At 39.2% G+C, this 23,619-nt stretch overlaps 1 protein-coding gene across 5 annotated transcripts in view; it reads left to right on the plus strand.

Annotated features, from left to right (window-relative positions):
- The first annotated feature begins 9,469 nt into the window (after positions 1 to 9,469).
- Positions 9,470 to 23,619, plus strand: part of atp2b1a (ATPase plasma membrane Ca2+ transporting 1a) — a 40,149-nt gene continuing 25,999 nt past the window's right edge. Inside the window, exons 1-2 of one of the 5 annotated variants that reach the window (XM_005927166.3) lie at positions 9,470 to 9,764; positions 21,183 to 21,668. In XM_005927166.3, coding sequence (XP_005927228.1) covers positions 21,476 to 21,668 — 193 coding nt within the window. In that variant the 5' untranslated portion in view covers positions 9,470 to 9,764; positions 21,183 to 21,475. The other 4 variants (XM_005927168.3, XM_005927167.3, XM_042222924.1 and 1 more) reach the window with 4 other exon arrangements.

A 23,619-nucleotide genomic window follows, 5' to 3' on the forward strand; every position in this document is an offset into this window, starting at 1 on the left:
GGAAGCCTGCCAAAAGAGCTTTGACAAACATATGCTCCTTTCTCCAAACTTCTGATACATCATGCTAGGGATGGGTGTTTTTCTATAGAGAGAGCACTGGAAAACTCCAACAATGCCCTTCACATGACAAACTAACACAGAGGAAAGTTTCCATTAACCATTGTACAGCTGTTTAAAGTTAAGAGAGGAGAGATGGCTTAAGACTGAGTGAGTAACTCTGAGTGAGAGTTACTGAATATGTGTTAACGATAATTATGGAATTGAAAAGCATGCATGAAAGAACCCTTTACACCAAACAGATCACCATTTAGAGATGACAGTCATCTGAGCCTAAATAAAGCCAAAAAAAAGAATTGTTAAGACTTAAAGAAATTAAACCACAGCCTTGCTGAACTTGTCACTGTGTTCAGTAACTTCATTTTAGGGCACATTGCATTCTTTTAAAACCTAAATAGACTCCTCAAATTGAAGTGATGCATGTCACACCATCACCATGCACCATTTCTGTGGGACTGTTTGATGAGTAATCCTTTCCTAAACCACAAAGCTGAAGCCTTAAAATCTTATACATACTGTTTTATTAGTCATGCTACTGATGATGCTCCAGGAGATGGGCAGAGCTGCTTTAACTCTAAACATTATTTAAAAAACAGTGTAAAGCAATTTCTCCGCCCGATCATGTTGCCTTGCCATTGTAGTTGGTAATTTGTCATTTTAACCATAAAAGTAAACACAGTTCTTATTTGTTTATTTCTGCCTCAGACTTCCTGAAGTTCCAACTCCCTGGTCTCAGTCCGAAATGGAGAATTTAAGTTATAACTGGCTCTGCCCTGTCTTTCAGTCACAGCAAAGTGACTGAGTTTTCCCCAGACAGATCCAGGGCAATTGGAACAGTGGATGGAGGGGGTAGGCACACACACACACACACTCACACAGACACAGGTCATTACATTTACCACTAAGCATCTCCATAAGCCCAAGCAGGCATATCTGACATATCCATCTGCTATGGTAGGATCATGCTGGATCTGCCTTTCTCTCTCTGTGTCTCTCTAAATCAGGGGTAGGGGGTTTGCCAGTTGTAACGATGATGGGGATATGACATGTAATCATGGGGTTGGTCACAGTTTGGTAACGAAGCAGGGTTGTGATTTTACCCCCATTTGCATCTCTTCTGGAGCAACAGGTCATATTTGCTCCGGTTTTGTGCAACAAAATGAAAAAAGTGGACACTCCTAAAACTCCTGTAACAATGACTGGTTCTTTATGGATTGTGTATGTTGTTGTCTTTATATTTCTGATGTTGCCTATTTTTCTGGCTATCTCTATTTATTTAAATCACAATTTTTTTAAAGCAATGATTCCCTTTTGCGTTGCTTTGCGTGTTCTCAGTTGGGCAAAATGCAACTTTAACTCAAGATAAAGTAAATGCCAATTTTGTGTTCTTAACAGTTGTTGATACTCAATCTCACAGACACATTTCAAACGATATAAAAAAAATTTTTGCCACGGGGAAACCACAAAGTCTGGGGTAGGGCTGCCACAAACGATTATTTTGATAGTCGACTAGTCACCGATTATTTTTGCGATTAGTCGACTAATCAGATCATCATCCACTGGACGTAAAACGTACAGCTTATTGCACCAGCAGCATCTGCTCTTATATAACTATCATTAGCTTACAGCTTTAAGTGTTTAAGGTGCTAACTAAAAATAAAGACAAGATGATAGTTTATTAAATTTTAATGAAATTTGCAGATTGTTTCGGTGAAGTTTAATAAACTCCTTGCTATCTAAAATATAACAGGACACCGGAGTATATTCTCCAGCATCTCACACTTCTGATAATCAGCTGTCTGCTTGACGTTTATTCAGCTGTGTAAAAACTATAACTTTAATCTCAGCCAAACCGATTTACTCAGGAACAAATAAAATACTGAAAAAAGCCAAACAATAACATTTTTAAGTTATCTAAGTGACTTATATATCATGTTTAACCTGAGTAGCGAAAGACGGCGGTGGGTTTGAAAACGATTTGCCGGGAGTCCGGTGTTCTCACGGCTCTAGTGAGCCTTGCCCCCGGCTAGCTATCGAGCTAGTGGGTAACAGACGTCTCCGAAAACGTCGGAGCGCTTTTGAAAATATGTGGTGTCTTGATAAACTGAGCAGATATTTGAGGTTTACACAGCTACATTCTCGCCTGAAAATATGTTAAACGTTTATTTTGTGACCCAGAAAGAATAATAAGAGTAATATTAAAACTAACTAGCTGCCGCCATTGTTGGAAACTGAGCTGGGCTGCGCTATGAATTCTGGGACACAGCTTCTTCTTCTTCGGGGTTTAACGGCAGCTGGCATCCTTGTACATGCAGTGCTGCCATCTTCTGTTTCAGTCCGTTATTACACTCTTAAATCCTGCTACTTATTCCTGCGTCTTTTGGGATCTTACAAAGCTTCAAACGACGCGTCGACTATTAAATCAGTCGTCGACGATTTGATAGTCGACGTAATCGTGACTAGTCGACAATCGTGGCAGCCCTAGTGGGTTTGTTCTACAGCAGGATGTCTTTAAATTCCACTCACATTCACAAATGCAGCTTTGACCATATTCTGTTGTTTGACTCACTTCATGTGCTTATTTGTTATTTAATGTTCATAGTTTTATTTTGTGTGCCCATTAGAATTGGTTTTCTTCCTGTCTTGTTTAAATAAGTTGATGCTGTAGGAGCTCTTTTCATTTTTCATACTCCATTTCAGCTTGCGTCTCTTGAAGTGCCCTGATCAGTGTAATCATGAAAAGAACTTTGGTCATGTACTATAAACTCACAAAAACACATCAAATATGATACGCTTGGCTTTAAAGGGCTATGCAGTGCATAAGAGTTTCATGCAGTGGCGCTACCACTGAAATTACTTTAATTCATTCCACTACAGCTTAATGTATTTGTAGTGTAAAGTGCTTCTTTTTTTACGTAGGGCAAGCAAAAGAATAGTTGTATTTGAATAGCTGTTAAAATATATGCTTTGATTTTTCTAATAGAGACCAATTTAAGAGCTGCTAAATATGACACTGCGCCGTTCTAGAAACTACTGCTATGTATTGATTTTTATAGTTTTCTTCACAATCACTAAAAATAGAGGCACTTCACTGGCCTGACTTTTTTTTAATTAATGAAACTAGATGAAAAATTATCATTAGTGATCTCAAGGACTGGCACCACTCGTTTTATTTTATGTCACATCCTACCAGGTTACCTGTTTGCCCCTGCCTTTAATGATTTTGCTAAGCCAATGAGCTGCTAACCTCCTTCACAAAAGTGAGTCGTATCGAAGTTGTCCAACTCTTTTTGGCAAAAGGTTTTGTAAGCCTATTAACAATAAGTCAAACTGTTGCTTAAAAATTATGAAAAATTCACTCGAGTCCTTGGAAAGTGTTTTATATTATATAATAAACAATTATTCTGCATTATTGAACAGATGTGACCTGTTTCATTGTCAATAAAGCCACCTGTAGTCTGTCTCACTTTGCCTACTGCTTCCCTTTGAAACCATTTAACTCTCTCTGTCTCAGACACACATACTGTATGTGTACTGCTTCTCTTTCCTTTGAAAGTCAAAGCTATAGCCTAACCTAGGACAAGGTGTGCATTTGTGTGTCCATCTTGAGTTTGTGTGCACAAATGCCATAGGATTACTTTGCACCAAGAAATTTAGGACTTAGTCTATAACCCTCCCTGTCCTGGTCCTTGTGCCTTTCCCAGAGGAAAAGCCCCCATGTGAAAGGGAAGAAATAGGGTGTAAAGGGCACCAAGTTCCCATTGGATCTCCTCCTCTGTGCCCCATCTGTGCCCAGTCAGTGCCACTCTGATTTGGACATTGCAAAAAGCTGTGTGTCATCTTAAGGAAACAAGCTCTTTCAACATGCCCCTCTCTTGCTCTCTGCACATTCTGTGGGTTAAGCAAAAAATCTGATGTGGCCCTGTAATTAAGTTGCCATTAATTGTTTTGTTGGGTCCCTGGTGGCACTGCTCAGACTTTAGGGGAAGAGAAAAGCAGATTTGCTGATGAGCTCCACGCCTAGCTGAACAACTGAGCGCAGTAAAAACGATTCTTAATTACCGCCTGTTGCCACTAATTTACCCAAAGTCACCTCTGCCAGCATGTTAACTAGCCCTTGCTCTCTAGCTGTGCTTAAATACTCAAGTTTGTTCCCTTTTTTGTTTAATTTGTTTCTTATTTTGAGACTGAAACGCACGCAGCTAGTGTTTAATTCTGCAATATTTTTGTCCTGTATGTTTTGTTTTCCACTTTCGTTCCAGTGTTTTCCATGAGCACTGGAAAAGTCTAAATGTGGGCTCTCAGGTAGTTTGTGTGCCTTGGCGGTAATTGAATAAACACTATTTATATGCCCTGCATTTTATGACATGTAAAATGTTCACTAGCCTGAATGAAACACGCTTTCTAGCTTGACCACTAGCTGGGCCAAATGTAAATACAGAAGATATCAACAGAAATCAGAGCATGGAAAGCATGCTCCCCCTCCCGCAACCACACCAACACACCCTTCTATGGCTCGCCATCACACGTTCAAGTTTATATGGTGATGGCATACTATAACCATACACAGACTCTTCCACTCACACAACCTAATTTTGCACTGGGTGGGTCGCTGTCCTTACAAAGTCTGGCCTCAATGGGCACTTGAGGTGAATTATTGTTTGCGAGTGGAAACTTGGCCAGATAATCTCAGTGCTGCTGGCTCAGGGCTGAGTAAGACCACTGTCTCCTTCCCTACGCACACACGAGGCACACACAGCTTTTGTTTTACCATCTCTATTTCCAGTTCACACTTATTTGCTGACTCTTCGCCTTTTACAATAACTCCTTGTCTATGTACTTTTGCTCCATCTTTCTCTTCCTTTTCTATGACCTCTGCTTCTCCTCCTGCTCTCTCTCTCTCCACTACCCTTTTTCCCAGAAAACTCTGGCCTTTATCCCACAGGCCATTCACCTCGCTGTGGTCGTCCTTGCCAGTGCCGTGCAGTAAATTCCTGGGGTAGCTGGAAACACAAACATGCACAAACCTAAGGCAAGCAGCTCAATCAAGACAGCCCCCTTCATAGCACCACTTCACCTACCACCACCACCACCTCTCCTTTCTCAGTTTTCCTTCGCACAAGGGGTCTTTGTCAGTAAGACTGCTCCACAAGGTCTCTCTTGAGATCTTCTCTTCAGCATTTGTCTGCACCATAGGTATAATTCATGTGTCTGTGTCTCGGCTGTTTTGCCAGTCAGCAGAGTTTGATGTTAATCTTATAATTGGGGTCCCTTTAGCAGACATTAACCAATGTTTGGACTCAGGATTTCAGGAAAAATGTGATTACAGTGATTATGGCAGACTAATGATGTGTTAGATAAGAAAGGTTTGTTATTACCCGGTGCAACAGCCATCCCTAATATCAACTTTGTCTGATTAATATAGCTCTTGTCCTTTTTCAATAATGGGTCTAAGCAGTCTGTTACAGTCAAACCTTATAACACTAAAACCAACTTTATTTGACATATTAACATCACATAAAGTGAGATTTATGTATAAATACTTAGAAAGTGGACTTCTGATTAATTTGCAATTGGAAAATTCTTACACATCAACATCCGTGATCAACAGTCTTTCTCTCAAGTATGGAACACTGTTTTTCCTCTTCCTCTTCAAAAGGAGGAAGTCACTCCCCACACCTCTATGTCTAACGCTTTGCCAATGTGCTGAGCCAGTGGAAAATGAGATGTCCGCTGAAGAAACAAAGTGGTGTAGATAGATCGCTGACCAAAGGAAGCAATATTCATACAGCATGTCCTGACTGATAGGGACCCGGCTATGTAAGTCTGCTAATGAGACATCTTCATGTTCACATTTTCCACTTGCCTCACCTCAAGAGGCACATGATCTGCTGGTGCAACACAGGCATTTCCACCGCAGTCATGTGTTTATTTAGAAAAGTGTTTAGGAATTAACTGATAATCTTTCTGTGGCTTCTGTTTTCCATTCCCTTTGGCTTTTTTCTTTGTGCAAATGTCTTAATCAGTTCAGAGCCGCGTGTTGTCTGAAAATGTGATAAGCTGCAGAGTCGGCAACAACGTTCCTCACACAACAGCAGACACATTCATACAGTGCCGGTTGCTAGACGCTTTTCAAACCGAACCTGCAATTATTTGTCAAGCTATGTTGTCTCATGGTGTGTAGAACAGTACCCCAGTAATTAAAGCTCTATGTTGGGATGAACGAATAATCACGCTTACCAAAGCTGTGTTGCTTAACTTTTTTGCCTCCCCTGACTATCCGCCTCAATGCGACCATGTGTTTACCTTTAACCTAAATTATTAAATATGGTTCTGTTTTGAGCATTTTTGCAATACATGCAAAAGTTACCCTGAAGGCAACGTCCCCTTTTTGAGTGCATTTTGGCATGCTTCATCATTAATGCTTACTCAAACAGCATGAACAAGACATTAGCATGCACAAAAGCTAATGACACTTGACATTTACTGTAGTTCACAAGATGCTCCAGAGCATATGGCAAATTTCCATCAAGAAACTGAGTCAACAGAGAGATTCAGCAACAGCTGTGGGGAAAATGATTGGTCTCCTCAATTTGAAAACTCAACATGGCTCTCAGAGAGTCCCGCTATTTGCATAGATGCAATTTCCTCAAGAATTAAAAACCAGGAGGATTTCTGCAATGGTTTGGTTTCTGGCGTTCGTAGACACACACGTGGTCATTTCCACTCAATTTTCAGGGCTAAACAATTCACTTTTGCCATTAACAACCTGCATCTAGATTGTTTCCCATACAACTAAAAGGCCCTTGGTGCGAGTCTTCATCATATTGCTCACTTCTGTGGTCCATAAGTGTTTAAATGGATTGAAAGATAAAGTGGTTTCAAGTGAACAAGCACGGAGTGATGGTACGAGGCAGAATTCCAATTTATTTTCTGTCAGTTTTAGAAAAGACATTGCAAACATCATTCACAGCCTAGAAAGAAAACGTTATCATGGAAAAGCTTTGTTTTTTACTGACGTTTTGTAATGAATTCTAATGGGTTACAGTTAAAATATGCATGCATGCTTTATGTTCCATTATCCACAAAGGGTTGCCGCAGCATGTAAGCTCCGTGTGTTTTATTTGGCTTTTTTAATGCCGGGTGCCCTTCCAAAAGGATTTGTGTTTCCTCCCAGGATCAAACCTGAGATCTTTCTTGTGAAGTGAATATGTAAACCACTACACTCTATGTGCTCTGCTTATACACATTAAGGTTAACAGTTAAATGAAAGGTTCACAGTTGATTAGCACAAAAACAGGAAGCAGGAAGTAAAGAGCTGTCCCCTCTAAAGATTATTTCATGCATTTTTGTACAAACTGAACAATATCTTAATTTATGATCTTTCAGATTCATTTGCTACCCCTGAAATGAGCCAGACTGAACAACATGAATAAAGATATCCCCGAAAATCTTCAACTTTCCTCCAGAGCAGGCCAGCTGATCTACAGTCCTCATATATGTTTGATATAGATTGTAAAGATCCATTATGAATCTATATTTGCATTCCTACCATTACCTAAAGTGTGTCCTCTGGTTCAGATAAAGAAGAAGGGCTGATGCACAGACTGATGGACTGAAGAAGAGAGAAAGAGATGCCCTCGGGGGTCAGTGAATGACCTAACATTTGCTCTGGGTTGGCCAACACAAAGCACTGCAGGCTGCAACTTAGGAAGCCACCAAAACCACTTACAGTGAACTGCAAAAATGGCAGACGTAAAAATAGATCTTGTCGCTTCTTTGGCACTATAGGGTTTAAAGGCCTGTGGAGCAAAGTCTGTGTGCCAAAGCTTGTTCACATGAGGCCCGTGTTACTGCTGGTGTACAGGGGAAAAAACATCAGCATCTAAGCACTGCTGCAGCTGCAGCTACAGCTCTAAAGTTTTAGAGCAGAAAACTGACAGCTCACAATGTGCGAAGGGAGTGTGGGAGCACATGTGAGGCACAGCCATCATTTAACAGCTTCTGCGAACAACATTTTTTGTTTGTTTTTTTTTTTTGCCTATCTATGCATTTTGACTGATTGTTCCTCATTCTGCTTTAGACTGAGCCATTAAAGTCAAATCACAAAGACATAAGGCCAAATGATTGCACAAGTCATCTTACATAAATCAAGTTGGGGGTTTTTTCCCCCCGGCTTCTTCTCTTCCTCTTTCTTTCCAAATCTGTTTTCTCCGCTTGACGTCTGTCTGACTCGGAAATTCTGAAATGATATTTTCCAACTTTTAATTTGCACACAAGCCTAAACACGTTGGACCTTTCTGAAGAGGCAGCTGCTGCCGTGCACTCAAGGCACTCATGTTAATGATAAATCCCATTATGTCCAGACAGCAAGTGTATTACACTGAGTTTTGACCCTGGCCATGGTTATTTTCTGTTTATGATCTACCACAACTAATCTTTCTTTTTTTTATTTTTTAAAGTATTGTATGCTTGTCAAATAGCAGTTTCTATACCTCACTTGGTTTGTGCAAAGTTCAGATGGGTTTTGCAATAACCACCTTGTCTGAATTCTGGATCACAGACTTTCTAATTCCTATTAACACCTTGCACTCTCTGTTACATAAAAAAAAAAACATATTAGGCAATTACAGGGGACTTGTGCTGCAATATATTGCAGTACCAAAACGCTGTTAAATTTCTGTCACATCGGTTTAATGGCTCACATTGCTGTTTGCATTTCATTGACAGCTGCCCCAAGTAATAAGGAGGCTGATTGTGCAGAATGTGTGACTCCCCGAGAGGACTGAAGGAATCGCAAAGAATACACGCATTGAATCTGGTGAAGAGAGAAAAAACGCACTACGTCATGGAAAGAATAACGTCAGGTTTGATTAGGCGTCGAGGGGAAGAGCCTCGTGCAGCCTAGGTGGGGTTGAGTCGCCCGGACAGCAAAACCGATGCGTTTTCGTTACCTACTGTCTGCAGGCTGCATCATATGATTGGGGGGGACTGTTGAATAATCCTGTTATTATAAAGCTACACGGGAGCAAAGAAGGAGTACTAGGGGATCATGACGTAACCGTTTCCATAGGCGACTGATATGCTGGCTAAGCCAATGGGAATCCACACCAGCGGTCCATACCCATCCTCCTTTTGACGTGCATCACATGTCCCTGGCGGTGTTGTGACAGAAATGAAAAAGGCGAGGCGAAATGGTTCACCTTGGTGTACTTCCGCCATCGTCGAGTTCCACTTTTACAACGTTATTTTTTGGTCGGTTGTCTCTCACGATATCCCCGATATCGCTTCAGCTTGATTTTAGCATTTTTAAATCATAGAGATGCAACAATACCGCTGTGAGACACGCACCCTTCATCGTGTTGCATTAAAAAACAAATAGGTGGCCTTGGTCTGCATCTGTTCTGTAATTAAACATAAAGAGATTATTGTCTCAGCAGTCAGCCACGTGAGTTGCGGCAACATCATCCCGCTTTTCCACCGCACGCATGTCTCATATGATTTCCGGTCAAAGTGACATGGGTTTTCATGAGCTCGAGGGAGATAGGAACTATCTTGGCAGTGTGAGGTTTGCAGGCTTTGGTTGTGGTTGTGACAGCGCAGTGGGCGGGATTATACCTCAGATCAGGGGAGAGAGTCTAGTCTTTGGTGAGACTGAGGGGGAGTTAAAGAGAGAAAGGGAGCTGGGGTGCTCTTCAGAGGACGGAGTAAGTATTATTTTACTTATATTTTTCTCTATTAGCGCGGCAAAATGCCACACAATAATTGATCTTTCCAAGTGATTTTGGATGTTGCATGTAACCCCATAACCGGTTAAGGTCTTCTTTTTTGTGTGTGCACTGATCAACGAGGGCCAACCACTGTGGGTAGCTTGCCTTGGGTAGTTAGCGGTATACCAAGCTAATGTTAGCTATCTTGGAGGGATACTGACATGGGGCGGTTCGTTTTCCAACACAGGTAGCTATCAGCCCGGGATGCTGCCAGATTTCATTCGCTTGTGCATAGTTTGCTTGGGACTTCTGCATGGCTCATGGCTAAGTTTTTAGACTTGTCAGTCTGTTGGAAGTATCTTTTGTGAATTTCCCCTCTTTGCAGTCAGCATAAGCTAACGCATTAGTGCTAGTTTGCTAACCGTGTACGCTAGTCAGGACCGCTGTTATTTTTTTAATAACATATCTGTTGGGCTGCACATTAACGTTTCGACTTGGTTGCTCCTCGCGGGGTCCCGCTGTTAAATAACACTTCAACTATGGACCTTAATATCTTTAATAGAAAGTTGCCTGCATTGCATGTTACATGGTGATATGTCATTCAGCTTGTCTAACGCCTCGCAGTTCCCGTTTTATATGCAGATACCTAACGTTAGTGGAGTAATACTGCTAAACGGCCTGGAACTATATTCCGCGAGCGCTGGGAGTCCACGCGCTGCGGTTGCTCAACACACTCAATACGGGCAACTCGGGGAACCCATAAAACCGCGTTAGTCATTTCTGCTCTCTGTCACCACAGTAAGCGTGTTTTGAACCTTCGTTTATTGACTAACATCATTTTCTGGGGTTGTCATTTGCTGGTGTCGCATTCTGTTGTCCAACACTTTAATTTGTACTGTATCTGAAGACAATAATTTGACCGCAACTAGTAGGTTTTAATCTCAAGTCCCAATCTCCTAACCTCCTCGAAACAATTACGAGAAACCCATTTGAGCAAGTATGGCTGTTTACCACTCTTAAATGTCCTGGTATGGCAAAACTGTCAGGTTATTTCCGAACTAAGGGGAAAAAAACTGCCACTTGTCGTCCGTAACGCTACTGAAAGAACAACGCTTATTTCATACTTACACGGCAATAGAAACTCACACACTGACTGCAGCTCGTCTCTTTAAATTACCTTCCACTTGCCCGTAATGTATCTCGTATTTCTTAGGGCTTCCAGGTACTGCAAGATGACTACGTACGTTAACGTTACACTCTTAATCTTGATTGACGACGTAATATAGATTGGTGCACTCAGACATTACCTGCAGTATCCAGGTCGATGTGGAGTGCAGCCACAGAGCACCTTTTGGTGTCTAGTTGAAGGGATCACTCCTTATCCAATTAAATAGCACCCAGCTTGCTGCAGCGCCAGCAATGTCTTTCAGTGTTTGTATAATGACTTGTGATTCTACATTCTATTATTGTAGTTGTATGAAAAGACGCTGAACATAAAACTCGGTGACACAGAGCGTGCTAGTCACCTGTAGTAGTCATCTGTACTCTGGTCTTGTTAAATAATATAATGACAGATAAGCAATTACACGGATTTTATAATCACAATATCTTGCTGCACAATATTGTATTAGCTGCAATGACAGTTGCTGTGATTCAGTTTGGAGATATGTTTGAATTTTCTAGCTAATACTGCGTTAGAAGTCTATTTTTTTTTTCAGGTTTAGCTGTGAGTAATGCTTCATTGTAGCTGTCTAGCGCAGCATATAGAAATTGAGTTTGTTTAATGATTCACTTAGATCATCAGTAACACAATCTGTTGCCTTGTCTGAGCCCTTTGAACTCAGACTGTTGCTGTCACTCAAGAATGACAAAAATATCTTTTCTTATTCTTTGCTGTGCCACCTTTTTTTCCCCAAAGGCCGAATAAAAAAAATAACCCCCCCCCTGAAGGAACAAAAAGAAGCAAGAAAAAATTGAAAAACTTTTTAAAAATTTTTCAAAAAAATTGTTATATTTCAGAGGGAAGATCACCTGACCTTTGTGGCTCATTAGTTCATTTGTAGAAAACCAACCTTTCAAGACCACACCTCTACGTCCTTTTCAGCGGTGCATGTTTTTTCTTTCTTTCTGTGCTGAAGAATGTTGTTCTCACCAATCTTACATGCTCCTTGCTGCTGAGATAACTGCTATAGCCACTGTGAAGTAATGCCGCATATCTGGTATACTTTCTTCCAGGCAGTTGTCGCCTGCCAAATCTGTTCCTAACTCATCATGGATGAGTTCCTCTTACAGCTGCTGGTTCACATGTTCACTTATTTCATTGTCATGCTCTGCACTGCAGACAACTATAACCCCAACATTAAGACAAATTACTAACATTTGTCCTTAGTGTACTCTGTAATTCTTCAAGTTTAATGTTTATAATTGCTAGTTTAAAGCATTATTTCACTGAGGTGACCACTGCAGGTCATTAATCTAAGGTGGCGTTAAGCCTCATGTAAACCAGCATCGAAAGCTAAATATAGTGTGGTTTTGAACCAGTGTCATGTATTCATGGTAACATTTACCAATGATGGCATTTTACTTATCTTTCTTACTGTGTGTGGATTGTAAGGTCAAGATTATTTCAAGCAGGGGTTTTAGGTTACAGGGTCTTTTAGTCATTCATTACTACTTGTTCATTTAAATCTTGTTTAACTTCGCACGAGAAACAAATTACACAGGTGTGACTACCAGTTATATGCTTCAGTTTTTAATTTCAGGAGATCAAATGTACTATAATTGAAGATTGGCAAAAGTTATTATATACTGGGATTGTGCCTAATTAAAATAATTGCAAAGCACGTGCTGCAAAATAGCCCTGAAGACTGTCAGAAGGTCTAAATATGCTACCAGTCAGTCTGACGGACATTTATGTTAGTTTTGGCATCTCTGCAACATGGTGGGCTCCATGGTTTGACGTGGCGATGATTAAAGGGACATTTTTAAAGTGGGCTAGATGATTTAACTGTAGTATTATTATTATTATTTGTTCATTTGAACTTCAGCGTCATTGAGCTTATATAATAGAAGCATACTTCCAGACCTCAACTTCTCTCATCGTAAAGCATTGCTGGTTGTCTTGGATGTTATCACTTGTGGCATACAGTACACAGTCCTGCTCCGGTGTAATCTTCTCTACACATTTAAACTGCCATTGTAGCATGCTCTGAAAATCTTGGGCAAGTAATATCATACGGTGGAGCCAATGAGAGAGCAATTCCTGCCTAATCAAGTCAGAGCAGTGTATTTGTGGGAAACAATCACTCCCTGAAATACCACTTGAATTTTTATTTGAATCAAATGCAATCATGTGGATCATGAAATCATTTGTCTGTTCCTTAAAGCTTCAAAACTTTCTTTCTAGTATACATTTTCACTTAGGCTATTTATTAACAGTTACAGCAAGTGGTTTCGTCACAATGAATGCAGAACACATGCATGACATGTGTTAAACCATAGCAATGCATTCTGTACCACAGTTTTTTTTGTGAAATATATAATGCACAAGTCAACAATTGTGCATCCTAAAACTGAAATGATGGCAACAGCAATTTCAGACTGCAGCAGATAATGATGGGGCAGCAGGACCCCAGGCCACCGATCTGGTCTGTGGTATCGCACATAAGCAAGAACACAGAAAGCCTCTGATCTTCAAAGTGCCTCAATGAAAGATGCCTCATTTTGGAACATTTTCAATCCTATGCACATGAAATGCTATGCAAAAGCTCAATAAAACCATACCTCCTGGTGTGCATTTACATCTTTGACAGGAGGAAATTAGTAGAAAGCAGTAAAATTTTTATATTCATGTATAGTATTTCTGTGGCCAGTACTATGAAAGAAAAGGGGCATGTTTGATTTGATGATAACAAATTCTGTAGGTAAATGTTGAAATTTTAATTCTGAATTTGTCCAAAAAATTATTTATTTATTTATTTTTAACAGTGGGGGGTGGAGGGTAAGAATACAACTTTAACAACAGGACAGTCTTCCAGCACTCAAAAATACTCATGTGGTCAGTTTCTCAGTTTTACTTATTTAAATGCCCAGCTTTCCCCTCATTTATGTATGTAGCAACAATTATTTTTGACATGCTCTATAAATGTTAATATAAACAGTTTTGAGAAACCAGTCAGTCTTCATGTGCCTAGATGGCCACTATGTACTAAATTTTATAACTTGTCTGTTCTGTTGTTATGTAAGAGGTTAAAAACCGGTCTATAAGAATGTGTTTCACCTGCATTACTTTTGTAAGACAGCGTCAAACTATTTGTTGGTAAATTTAAGATATTACTGCTTATGCTTTTCAAATTTGTACTGCTTGTTGTATAGCAAATTCTTTTTGTTGGCACAAAGGTTCAAAAAGAAAAGTACAACCTGTTCCTTAAAAGGTTTGAAAAGTAAATGCTAAATTTTTAATTGCTTAAAGTGGTCGAAAGTCTCAACACTAATCAGATCTGTTGCAAACAGGTTGGTAAAATGATTGGGTATAAAAACAGAGAGAGGCTTTTAGAAGTAACACAGACAGGCATTAACATCCTTGTAAAATTGCATTGGCAAATAGTTATAATGATAACTTAAATTTAATTAATTAATTAATTAATTTAAAATTAATATTTTTCAACATTCACTTGCAAAAAAGAAATAAGATTTCATCATTTATGAAGCATACTACATACTAAGCACTGAATGGTGGTCAAATTTGTGCCCTCGGGCAGTAGTGCCTTATAATTGTACACAGGTCAGGGAAATTCACAACTAGGAATGAATCCACAAATGTTGAAACTCTACCAGGTGGGGGTTAAAAAAAATGTGTATAGCTGGCTTGTTATCAGTACAAAGTTTTACATACTGCACCAGAATTTTTTATTTTTTTTTGGAAACCATGTTGTTCCAAAAAACAATTTACATCTGCTTACCTACAAGACAGAACACACAAAGAAAAAAAATGTACGAAGACTATATTTAATAATATTAGAGCACAAATAAATGTTTTTAAAATAACACGGTAGTCTTAAAGTGTCCATAAATTGATCTATAAATATAATATGATAGACAGTGAAATGCATATATAAAATGTTATTTCTATTTATCCAGCAGCCTTAGTTTTTGGAGGAAAAGATGATTGTTTACTTTCATTTCAAATGCTGTTACGTGTCCTTCCATACATGCAGTAAAAGGAGCTGGAGAGGAAAAGCGTGTTGACGGTGACACCACTGACTGTGCGTTCTCATGAACTGGCAGCCTGACAGCGTTTGAGAGCTACGTAGAGGTTCCAGTCGGTGGGATGAAGTAGCACTCTCAGCTGCAAGCCACACAGCACAAGGATGGCTGGGTGTCTCTGCTTTGTACCCTCCACATTTACATGGCCTGACCCAGTTCGGCAATGGCTAGCAGTGGGGGGAGGGGACAGTCTAGGGGAAGCTAAAAATATCACCTCTCGCATTAGGCAGCTCCATTGCAGAGGGATCCCTAGAATTGCTATCCTTGACTTGCATCAAGTTGTTGGCACATAAAGGTATTCAAATTGCCAGAGGGTTTCCTTAACATGGAAACAAAGACATAAGTATATTTATGACACATCCATCACTATTGTCCTGTCTACTTGTTCCCAATTGCTGCAATCTTCTTTGTAGGGGATTCATTGTGACTGTAGTTTTGAATAGCTTTGTGATGTGCATGTCTGTAATTCTTGGGTTAAACCAGCACACATCCACCCTGAGTTATCGGTCTGCTACTGAGGCTTGGAAAGGGTTAACTCTGGCCTCTGTCATTCAGCCATACCATGCCAGCTGTTGGCTTGGAGATCCAATCACAATCATTTTCCACTGTTGTAACATTTGAGCTGCACTGCAACCCGAAACTGACCCAGGGCAGCAAATGTTGGCACTTCTTTCATCTTGGCATTGTTGCTGCATGTTGGGTTAGGGGGTGTGAATGTTATAGTAAGACATGGGGTGGGAGGTGCAATGAATTACACTGAAAATTATAGGCTTGTCTTGAATAGTCCATATGGTGCTCGAAGCAAGTTAAAGTCCTGCCACTTGATGCAAGTACTTTTGAGGCCATTAACAAATTTAGAAAGTCACATGATTTCTTTAGGGTATAAGATGGTCTACCCTGAAATTCACCTGTGTCAGGTTGGTGGGATTTGTGTACTTGATCTGGTACAAAGAATTCCAAAACTATCCTGACTACAGCTGCATTTACTACATAGGACATAATTTCATCCCTGCAATAAAACAACAACAAATGACTTGCTTCTTGCTCTTTGCTAGTATTTTTCAGAGGTGAAGGAAACTAACGGGTGGGAATGCTGCTTTTCTAACATTTCTACTGTTCTCAATTAGTACTAGAGGTGGGAATCGCCATACATCCCACGATACGATATTATCACAATACTAAACGCACGATACGATAGTATTGCAATTTTTTAAAACATTTTGCGATATTCAGATTCTGTACATAAAGGTAAACTTTATCAATATTCATTTTATCTAATATCAAAGTCTCGCACTCTTTCTCTCATTTCAGTCAGTTATATTGTTGACAAACTGAACGGTTTGTATTACAGTCTAGTCCAACTTAACTGAATGCAACCATCTGGTACAATTATAGCTATTCTGAACTATGCAATTTATGAAAACTATGCAGCCCATTCAGCAACTGAAGAATTTGAAAGTAAATTAAAACAAAATATAATTTTACATTAAATAAAAAAGTTTTAAACTTAATTAAAATAAAACATGTCTTAAATTAAAATAAGTAAACTGTCATGTTTATTGCTGCCAAAAAAAAGTTAAACACATTTGGACAGTGAAGGAATGTCAGGGTTCTTGCTCAGAAAAAGGATCAACATGCTCTGAAGTCAGAGCATGTTGATCAGCATGTTCCAGTCCACAAAAACGTTTTTTGTAACAAAATATCGATTTCTGCTGTCCCTGTATCGATACATTATTAGCAAACAAAATATCACGATACTACACAGTATCGATTTTTTTCCCCCACCCCTAATTAGTACCACATACAGGAAGGGAGTGAATCAGTTTGTTGTGAAGTTTTATTTTATTAATGGCCTGTAAAAAGAGCCATCAGTGTTTAGACGACAGTGGAAACACAGACAGCCAGCAGCCATAAGGAACCCAGTTTCTTGACAGAAATTCCTAGGATTAAAATATGTGTCATTTGCTTGGAATGGCTATTGCTGAAATACAATGTCACCTTTTTTAATATATAAATTTATATATTGTTTGACAACACTATAAAGTCTTGCGCTTTGAGTTTGGGGTGTGTATTCATGTCTGTGTATTTTGCCAGAGTACATTGTGATTATACTCAAGAATAAAAATGAAAATGCCACATCAGGAATGAAGAGCCTAAATCTCTGGGCAGCACAAATCATGCAAAGGTGCATTTCCTTCTCACAATAGGGATTTCCACAATGTCTCCCACCTCGGCAGCATACCCGGCCTGGCAATTATACCGTGTAATAAATAATAAATTCTGTCCGGTTTTCCATGGCAGATGGCTTCAAATAGAGTCGACATGTGACAGAATAGTTTCCAAGAATCTCAATGGAATAAGCTTCAAGTATCCATTTGTGCACTGAGCAATAATAAAGGCTACATTTACCCAGTTTAGAGTTCAAACACTTTCTTGAGTTTGACATTCATTTGGAGTTCCTGTTTGCTGTAAAGACAAATGAAAAGTTTCCTTTCAAATGTGATTTGTGTTACTGTTTGAAATGTAGAAAGTGAGAAAAAGCAAGTAAAGTATCCCCAGTGTTATTTCCAGACATGGCTTAATGTTCCCGTGTACCCCCACTGGTGCCTTTCCTAATGGATCAGATGGCTGGGTCCAGATTCCTTGTGCAATGCAAGATTAGTTTGACATGGCTTTTAGTATAGTAGTGATTTCATATAGAAACTGGGCCCATCTTGTTAGATCTCAGCCATAAATCCAGTTTTGTTCCTTCTGAAATGAAGAAATCAATGAAATCAAACCTTTCCTAAAACAGATGTACACTTGCTATGCTTCAGCCTCTGTAGTTTTATTAGGAGGTTGCTTTCTCATCTGAGCTTCTCCAAGACATATTTGTATCAACCTGGTTGACGTGAATGAGCCACATTGTATTAGTCTGATTAACACTGAATGGACAGCAGCCTCTCATTGGAATGGACTCTCCCATGTAGAGCACCATGGAGGTCCCTCATGCGACAGATAGTCTTAATTAGATTAAACAAAAGGCTTTTCCTAGGGTAATCAGTCAGTTGGCCCTTGTTCACTACGGCACCCCAGGAGTCACACAGCAGGGAAGCCAGGGGCTTTATGACTGTGATTTGTTTTTTAATTTAATTGTGAGAGACTTTCTGTTGAAATGGCAAAGGGACTGATGTAGTCTAGAATAAATAGGGGTGTTTAGTCGAAAAGATTTGACTGTAATGTTGTATTAGAAGCTCTTCATCAGGCAGACTAAACTTGAAGTTATTTAAATTATACTTCTTTTAGTGTAGTAGTCATATTCAAGGGTAGCAGGTTCAGGTTCAAGTTACTTTATTTATACCCGTAGGTTGATTTGGTCTGCAGTAGTGAGTCATCCATCCTTGCACGCACATATTCAATACAAACAGAGACCACAGATAAGCGTAATACAAAACACTAAAGAAATTAATAAAAACATAATAATAATAATAATAATAATAATGAATTCACCTGGCATAGGATTGTAAAGCTATGGATTTGTTCATCTAAGTGAAAGCTGCTGCAGTGAAGCAGTTTTTAAACTGTGTTGTTCAACAGTTTGGGGCTAGAAATCTTTCTCTCAAACAGTGGCTCATAAGTTAGTTTGTCAGGTGGTCTCGCAATTTGTTTGAATGAGTTTCTGTTCTTTACAGATAAATGTCTTAGACCTGACACCAAGGACAAGGAGAAAATGGATTCAGTGAGAATAGGATTAAATGAAATCATCATGGTTGTATCATTGTGGAGTTTAGTTTTTTGCACACAGCTTCACAGTTTGCTTCAGTTTCGCTTTGAATCAATAATTGTTCTGAGATATTTCTATGATTAAGCACATTCCCTCACTCATAATGGACGTGATCTCTTGTGTATGAGTGCACTTTCTAAAATCGGTGATCATATATTTTGTCTTAGTTACATTTAATTGAAGACTCATTATACCTTTTTAACAAAATCATCGAGTACTGGGCCGTAGCTGATCCCATTATCCTGGAGCTGACTAACAATAACAGAGTTATTCACATACTTTAAAATGGTCCCGTTTTCATACCTGCTCTAACACATATTTGTGTGCAGGATAAATAATGAGCGCAAGAGTGTGCATCCCTGTGGGTAGCCAGTTGAGGAGCAGACTTGATTGGATTTGATCCCATTTCTCCAGACTTTTTGAATCGTGTTAGTTAAAAAGTCAAGAATCCAGCCCAGAAGACTTTTTATTCAGGTCAAATTGTTCTCTTCTGATTAAAACATGAGGATTGGGCTGAAAGCTGAAAACTAGCACAAGGAAGTGTTTAACATGCAGGTTGAACAAGGTTATTGTGACATATACTGCTCCTATCTGTGGCCTGTAAGCAAACTGCATAGGGTCAAGGACATGCCCAGTTTACCTTAAAATATCGATTTTAATGTGGGTTTGTTTGTTTTAAGATTTTCATCATTAATTGGGAAAAGTAGATTTAGAAAACGGGGACTAAAACATCCTCATACATTAGGTCCATGCTGTGCCTGTAAAACCCTATTGTTAAAAAAAGATTTATCAGGTCCATGAGACTTCTTACTCATATGGATCAGAAGGCCTGTTTCACATCCCTCGCATCATGTTAAAGTGGTGTTTATGTTCAGGCTTACAACACAGTAGCAGGATTTCTGGTATTGCAAGCAAGATGTTATTATGTATTCACTTTGTCCTCATGTATGATTCTATGAGCCCAGGAATTCTTCCTTAAATGTTCACTTGGACTCAAGTATAGACTGATTAGAATGTGATGATCAAAGGTTCTGTTGATTTTGATAAAATATTGAAGTAATCCCATTTTGTTTACAACAGGTCTCTGTGAAATCTTAATTTTACAAATTTGGCTGGAATGACTTTAAAGACAAGGGGCTTTATGCTCCTATCCCAAGAAGTGAAAAGTGTTACCTGATTTTTGTGCACTTATTTATTACAGCAGGGTGTAAGAGTTTGTACTGTTTTTCTATCCTTTATGGTCAGCTTATTTTCTCTCATCTGTCCCTGGTTTTAGAGTATGTGTGTATGTGTTCACTGTGTCCTCTGATCTCTGTAAAGAAGTTAAGATAACATTACTGAAGGCAAACGTAACCCAATAATTTACTGTAAGTGCAGTAAAAGCTTGCCAACAAGCGTTTCTGTATAAAATGACAGGGGAGAATGGGCTGACTACGCAGAGCATACCTTCAAGTGCAAAGCAATAAACTTAAGGTAAACACCTGGTTTAATTGCACTAATCTTTTTTGCTCCACATTGTAGCTATGGTCATTATAGAGAGATCTTCTGCCGTGCTGGCTTCAAGATTTGATATGCACTTTGTAATGTCTTTTCAACAACATTTGTATTTGACACAGTGACTTTATGTTGTATCAGGGTCTGCTGTTTGTTTATTTATTAATACAGATAAGGTAGAAGACCAACAACAAAGCCTATTATTTATCATAATTCAAAAAATTGCCTTTCACAACCTGTACAGCAGGAAACATCCTTATTTATCAGATGAGGAACAGTTTATATTAATAGGAAAAACAGAAACATGAATTTGAATTATAACTAAAAAGCAGGTAGAAAATGGTCTTGTGGTTTATTGTGCTTGTCCATGAGGTCTGTTAGTTGGTTGAACTGTCATGCTTTGGCTTTAACATTGTTTAACATGGTTATTATTTTGTTATTGTTTGAATATGTTCTGTTTTTAATCACTTTATGCCTCATTCAAGTCCAACTCATGCAAGAGGCAAGAAAAATGTGTAAAAGTGTTGTTGAAGCTCTGTTAACAGTAGATAACCAGTACATAATGCTCAAGAAGCTTTAACCAAGAAAAAGAGTGCTCATTACTAGTCAAGAGTTTTATCTTGATGGCAAAATTATTTTATTGCAACTTAAGTAAAACTAATCAGAATCTCTTGCCAATTGATTAGAGGCAGTTCTGCTAATAACGCAGCTACTTGTCTCAGCTGCCTCCAGCTTGGTAGGTTATATACTGAAAATGAAATGTTTTCCTGGCCAGATATTAGTTAGCATAAGTGCTATGTCAGTAAATGAATTTTAATCCCCCTCTTCATGTAATGGCCCATTTTGGTGTAAATATTGACAAATTTCTTTTTGTGTTTGCTCTTCTCTTCCAGATCTGGATGCATGGTGATCTCTGGCTCTGTGGGTGATCCTCAGTCACCATGAAAGAATAGGAACTCAGCTCTCCCAGGGAAATGGCTTGTTTCATAATATCCCTTCTACCTGGCATATGACTCCAGCTGCCTGTGAAGGGCCTGTTGGCTGTTTATGGGAACTGTCACTGTGTTCACACTCTTGAGGATTTAAGAATTTCCAGGACAGCCCTTTTTTTTTTGGGTGTTTTTAAACCCCTGCTGTCAAGTCAAAGCAGCAACACTTTGCAATAGACTGGGGAGGCAGTAAGAAGATGGCGAACAACTCGTACAGTGGGGTGAAGAACTCCATAGTGGAGGCCAACCATGATGGAGAGTTTGGCTGCACACTAAAAGAACTGCGTGGGTTAATGGAACTGAGGAGCGCTGAGGCAGTAACCAAAATTGCGGAATATTATGGGGATATTCAAGGACTCTGCAACCGGTTAAAAACATCACCAATAGATGGTATAGTAACACTTTTACTCAACATGATTTGAGTTTGATCATTTACAGCATGACAGTTTTAGTTTTGGGAATGACAATGTGGTGCACACATAGTTTAGGAGGTGTGTCATCCACATTATTGATTGCCTTGACATGACTTCCTTGGAAGCTTTCACAAACCAGACAGGTGGCCAGGCAGACTGGCTCTGACCTGGGCCAGTCCTGCTCTATTTCAAGGCCTGTGGATATGTCCCACACACCCTCCTTTTCTCCCTTTTCACCTCTCTGACTATGTGTGTAGGTTTCAGAAAGACCAGCTGTTTGCTTGGGCACAGTACCAGTCTGCAGGCAGGTAAATGTCCCACATGTGGAGGACAAAACAGGACTCTGTAAGGCTTGGTAGTAAAGCAGTGACTTTCTCTTTTGTGACTGTCTTCTTCAATATTAAATTCATAAGCTAATAAGTAGAAGAATTGGGGGGAAAATTCCATTTAGGGTATAGTGAAACCCAAGTAGGTTGCTTTTGATGGCGCCTATCTTTTCTTTCTTTTTTTCCCCCTGCTACTTCTGTCTGTTTCCCTTTATAGACAGTCTGCCTAATCACTAGTATGACCTTGACTGAACTCTTTATTTGTGGGGATTTTCAGTTTGATCCCAGATTAAAATGGCACCACATATTCACTGTAACAGTCCTTTGTATGCAGTCACTCGGTGCAAGGTAAAAGTCTCCTGAGCTTCAGTAAACCAAAAGAATGGTAAATACAAGCGTTTACAAAACTGCAAAGCAACTGTTATTTGAGCAAGTACCATTAACTTACTTTAATCCTTAAACGTTCTTTTTTTTTTTCTCTCTCTTGAATAATACTGCGCATGCCATTTGTGCACGGTGCAGTTTGTCTAACTCCCTTTAGATTTACTAAAGGCAATGGGCCATTGTCTAAACTATAATGAAAAATTGCTGAATAGGAATTTAGCTGCTGAGGGAGCACAAGTTGTCTAAACATGCATGTGACTGTGTAATGTTGGTGAATATGGAGTCCTGTCATATTTTCAGCATGAGTGACATTGGTTGTTGTGTAAATTGTCCTCCCCCTCTGCTCAGCTGAGTGTATGCTGTAAAAAAAGAGAAAATGTGGTTAGTTGAGGCCCCTTAGCTTTGCATTTTTCCTTATAAATCACAAAGAAGTCCTATTACTGTATTGATTTGTATTTTAATAAATGAAAAGATAAGTTAGCTGAATATTAGGGACATGTTTACATTGTTAAGCCTTCATTTCAGATCTTTTTTTTTTTCTTTTGTTTTGCCTTCATTGGTGTCCAGCATATCAACGGTCTTGTTTTTAAAATGCTTTTAAGATTTTCAGCTTGTCCAAAACGATGAGACTGAAAGCAAGTTACTTGTATGTTTCAAAGGGAACAGTCACTTTAGCCCAATTTATTTCAATAAATTGGGCTAAAGTGGCACGGTTTTTTTGGTTTATTTTTTTTTAAAACAAGACTGTACTGATGAGCTTGACTACATCCCCATTCCACTTGGTATACACCCACTGTTTCAATCAGCACATTTGTCCCTGGCTTGGGAAATTGAGCCATCATTTAAGATTACAGGATCCTGACAATTGAAAAGGGATTTCTAATTAGTTGGGTGGGCATTATTTGAACCTCTGAAGCCAATCCTCTGCTAATCCTCCACTTCCCAAGCTCTTTTCATCCAAAGAAGTTTGAGTAAATGTAGCTGTTAGGAATGTGCACTAATGTCTTGCTCTGCTTTAACTAGTTTGCATAATCTAAGACTTTAAAGCCAGCTCCATTTGCATGAGGCTAAATGTAATTTATCGTGGCAGTACGACTGCTATTTTTCATGTCTGTACATAAGTCTTAATAGACCACCAGAGAGCTCCCTATTCAGTTGGATTTCAATTCACTGATTCAGATTGATTTTGATAATTAACATGCCAGTGCTGTGAGTTTA

Source organism: Haplochromis burtoni, unplaced genomic scaffold (assembly GCF_018398535.1).
Source record: "Haplochromis burtoni strain Fernald_Lab_line unplaced genomic scaffold, NCSU_Asbu1 Contig_98, whole genome shotgun sequence".
Taxonomy (NCBI): Eukaryota; Metazoa; Chordata; class Actinopteri; order Cichliformes; family Cichlidae; genus Haplochromis; species Haplochromis burtoni.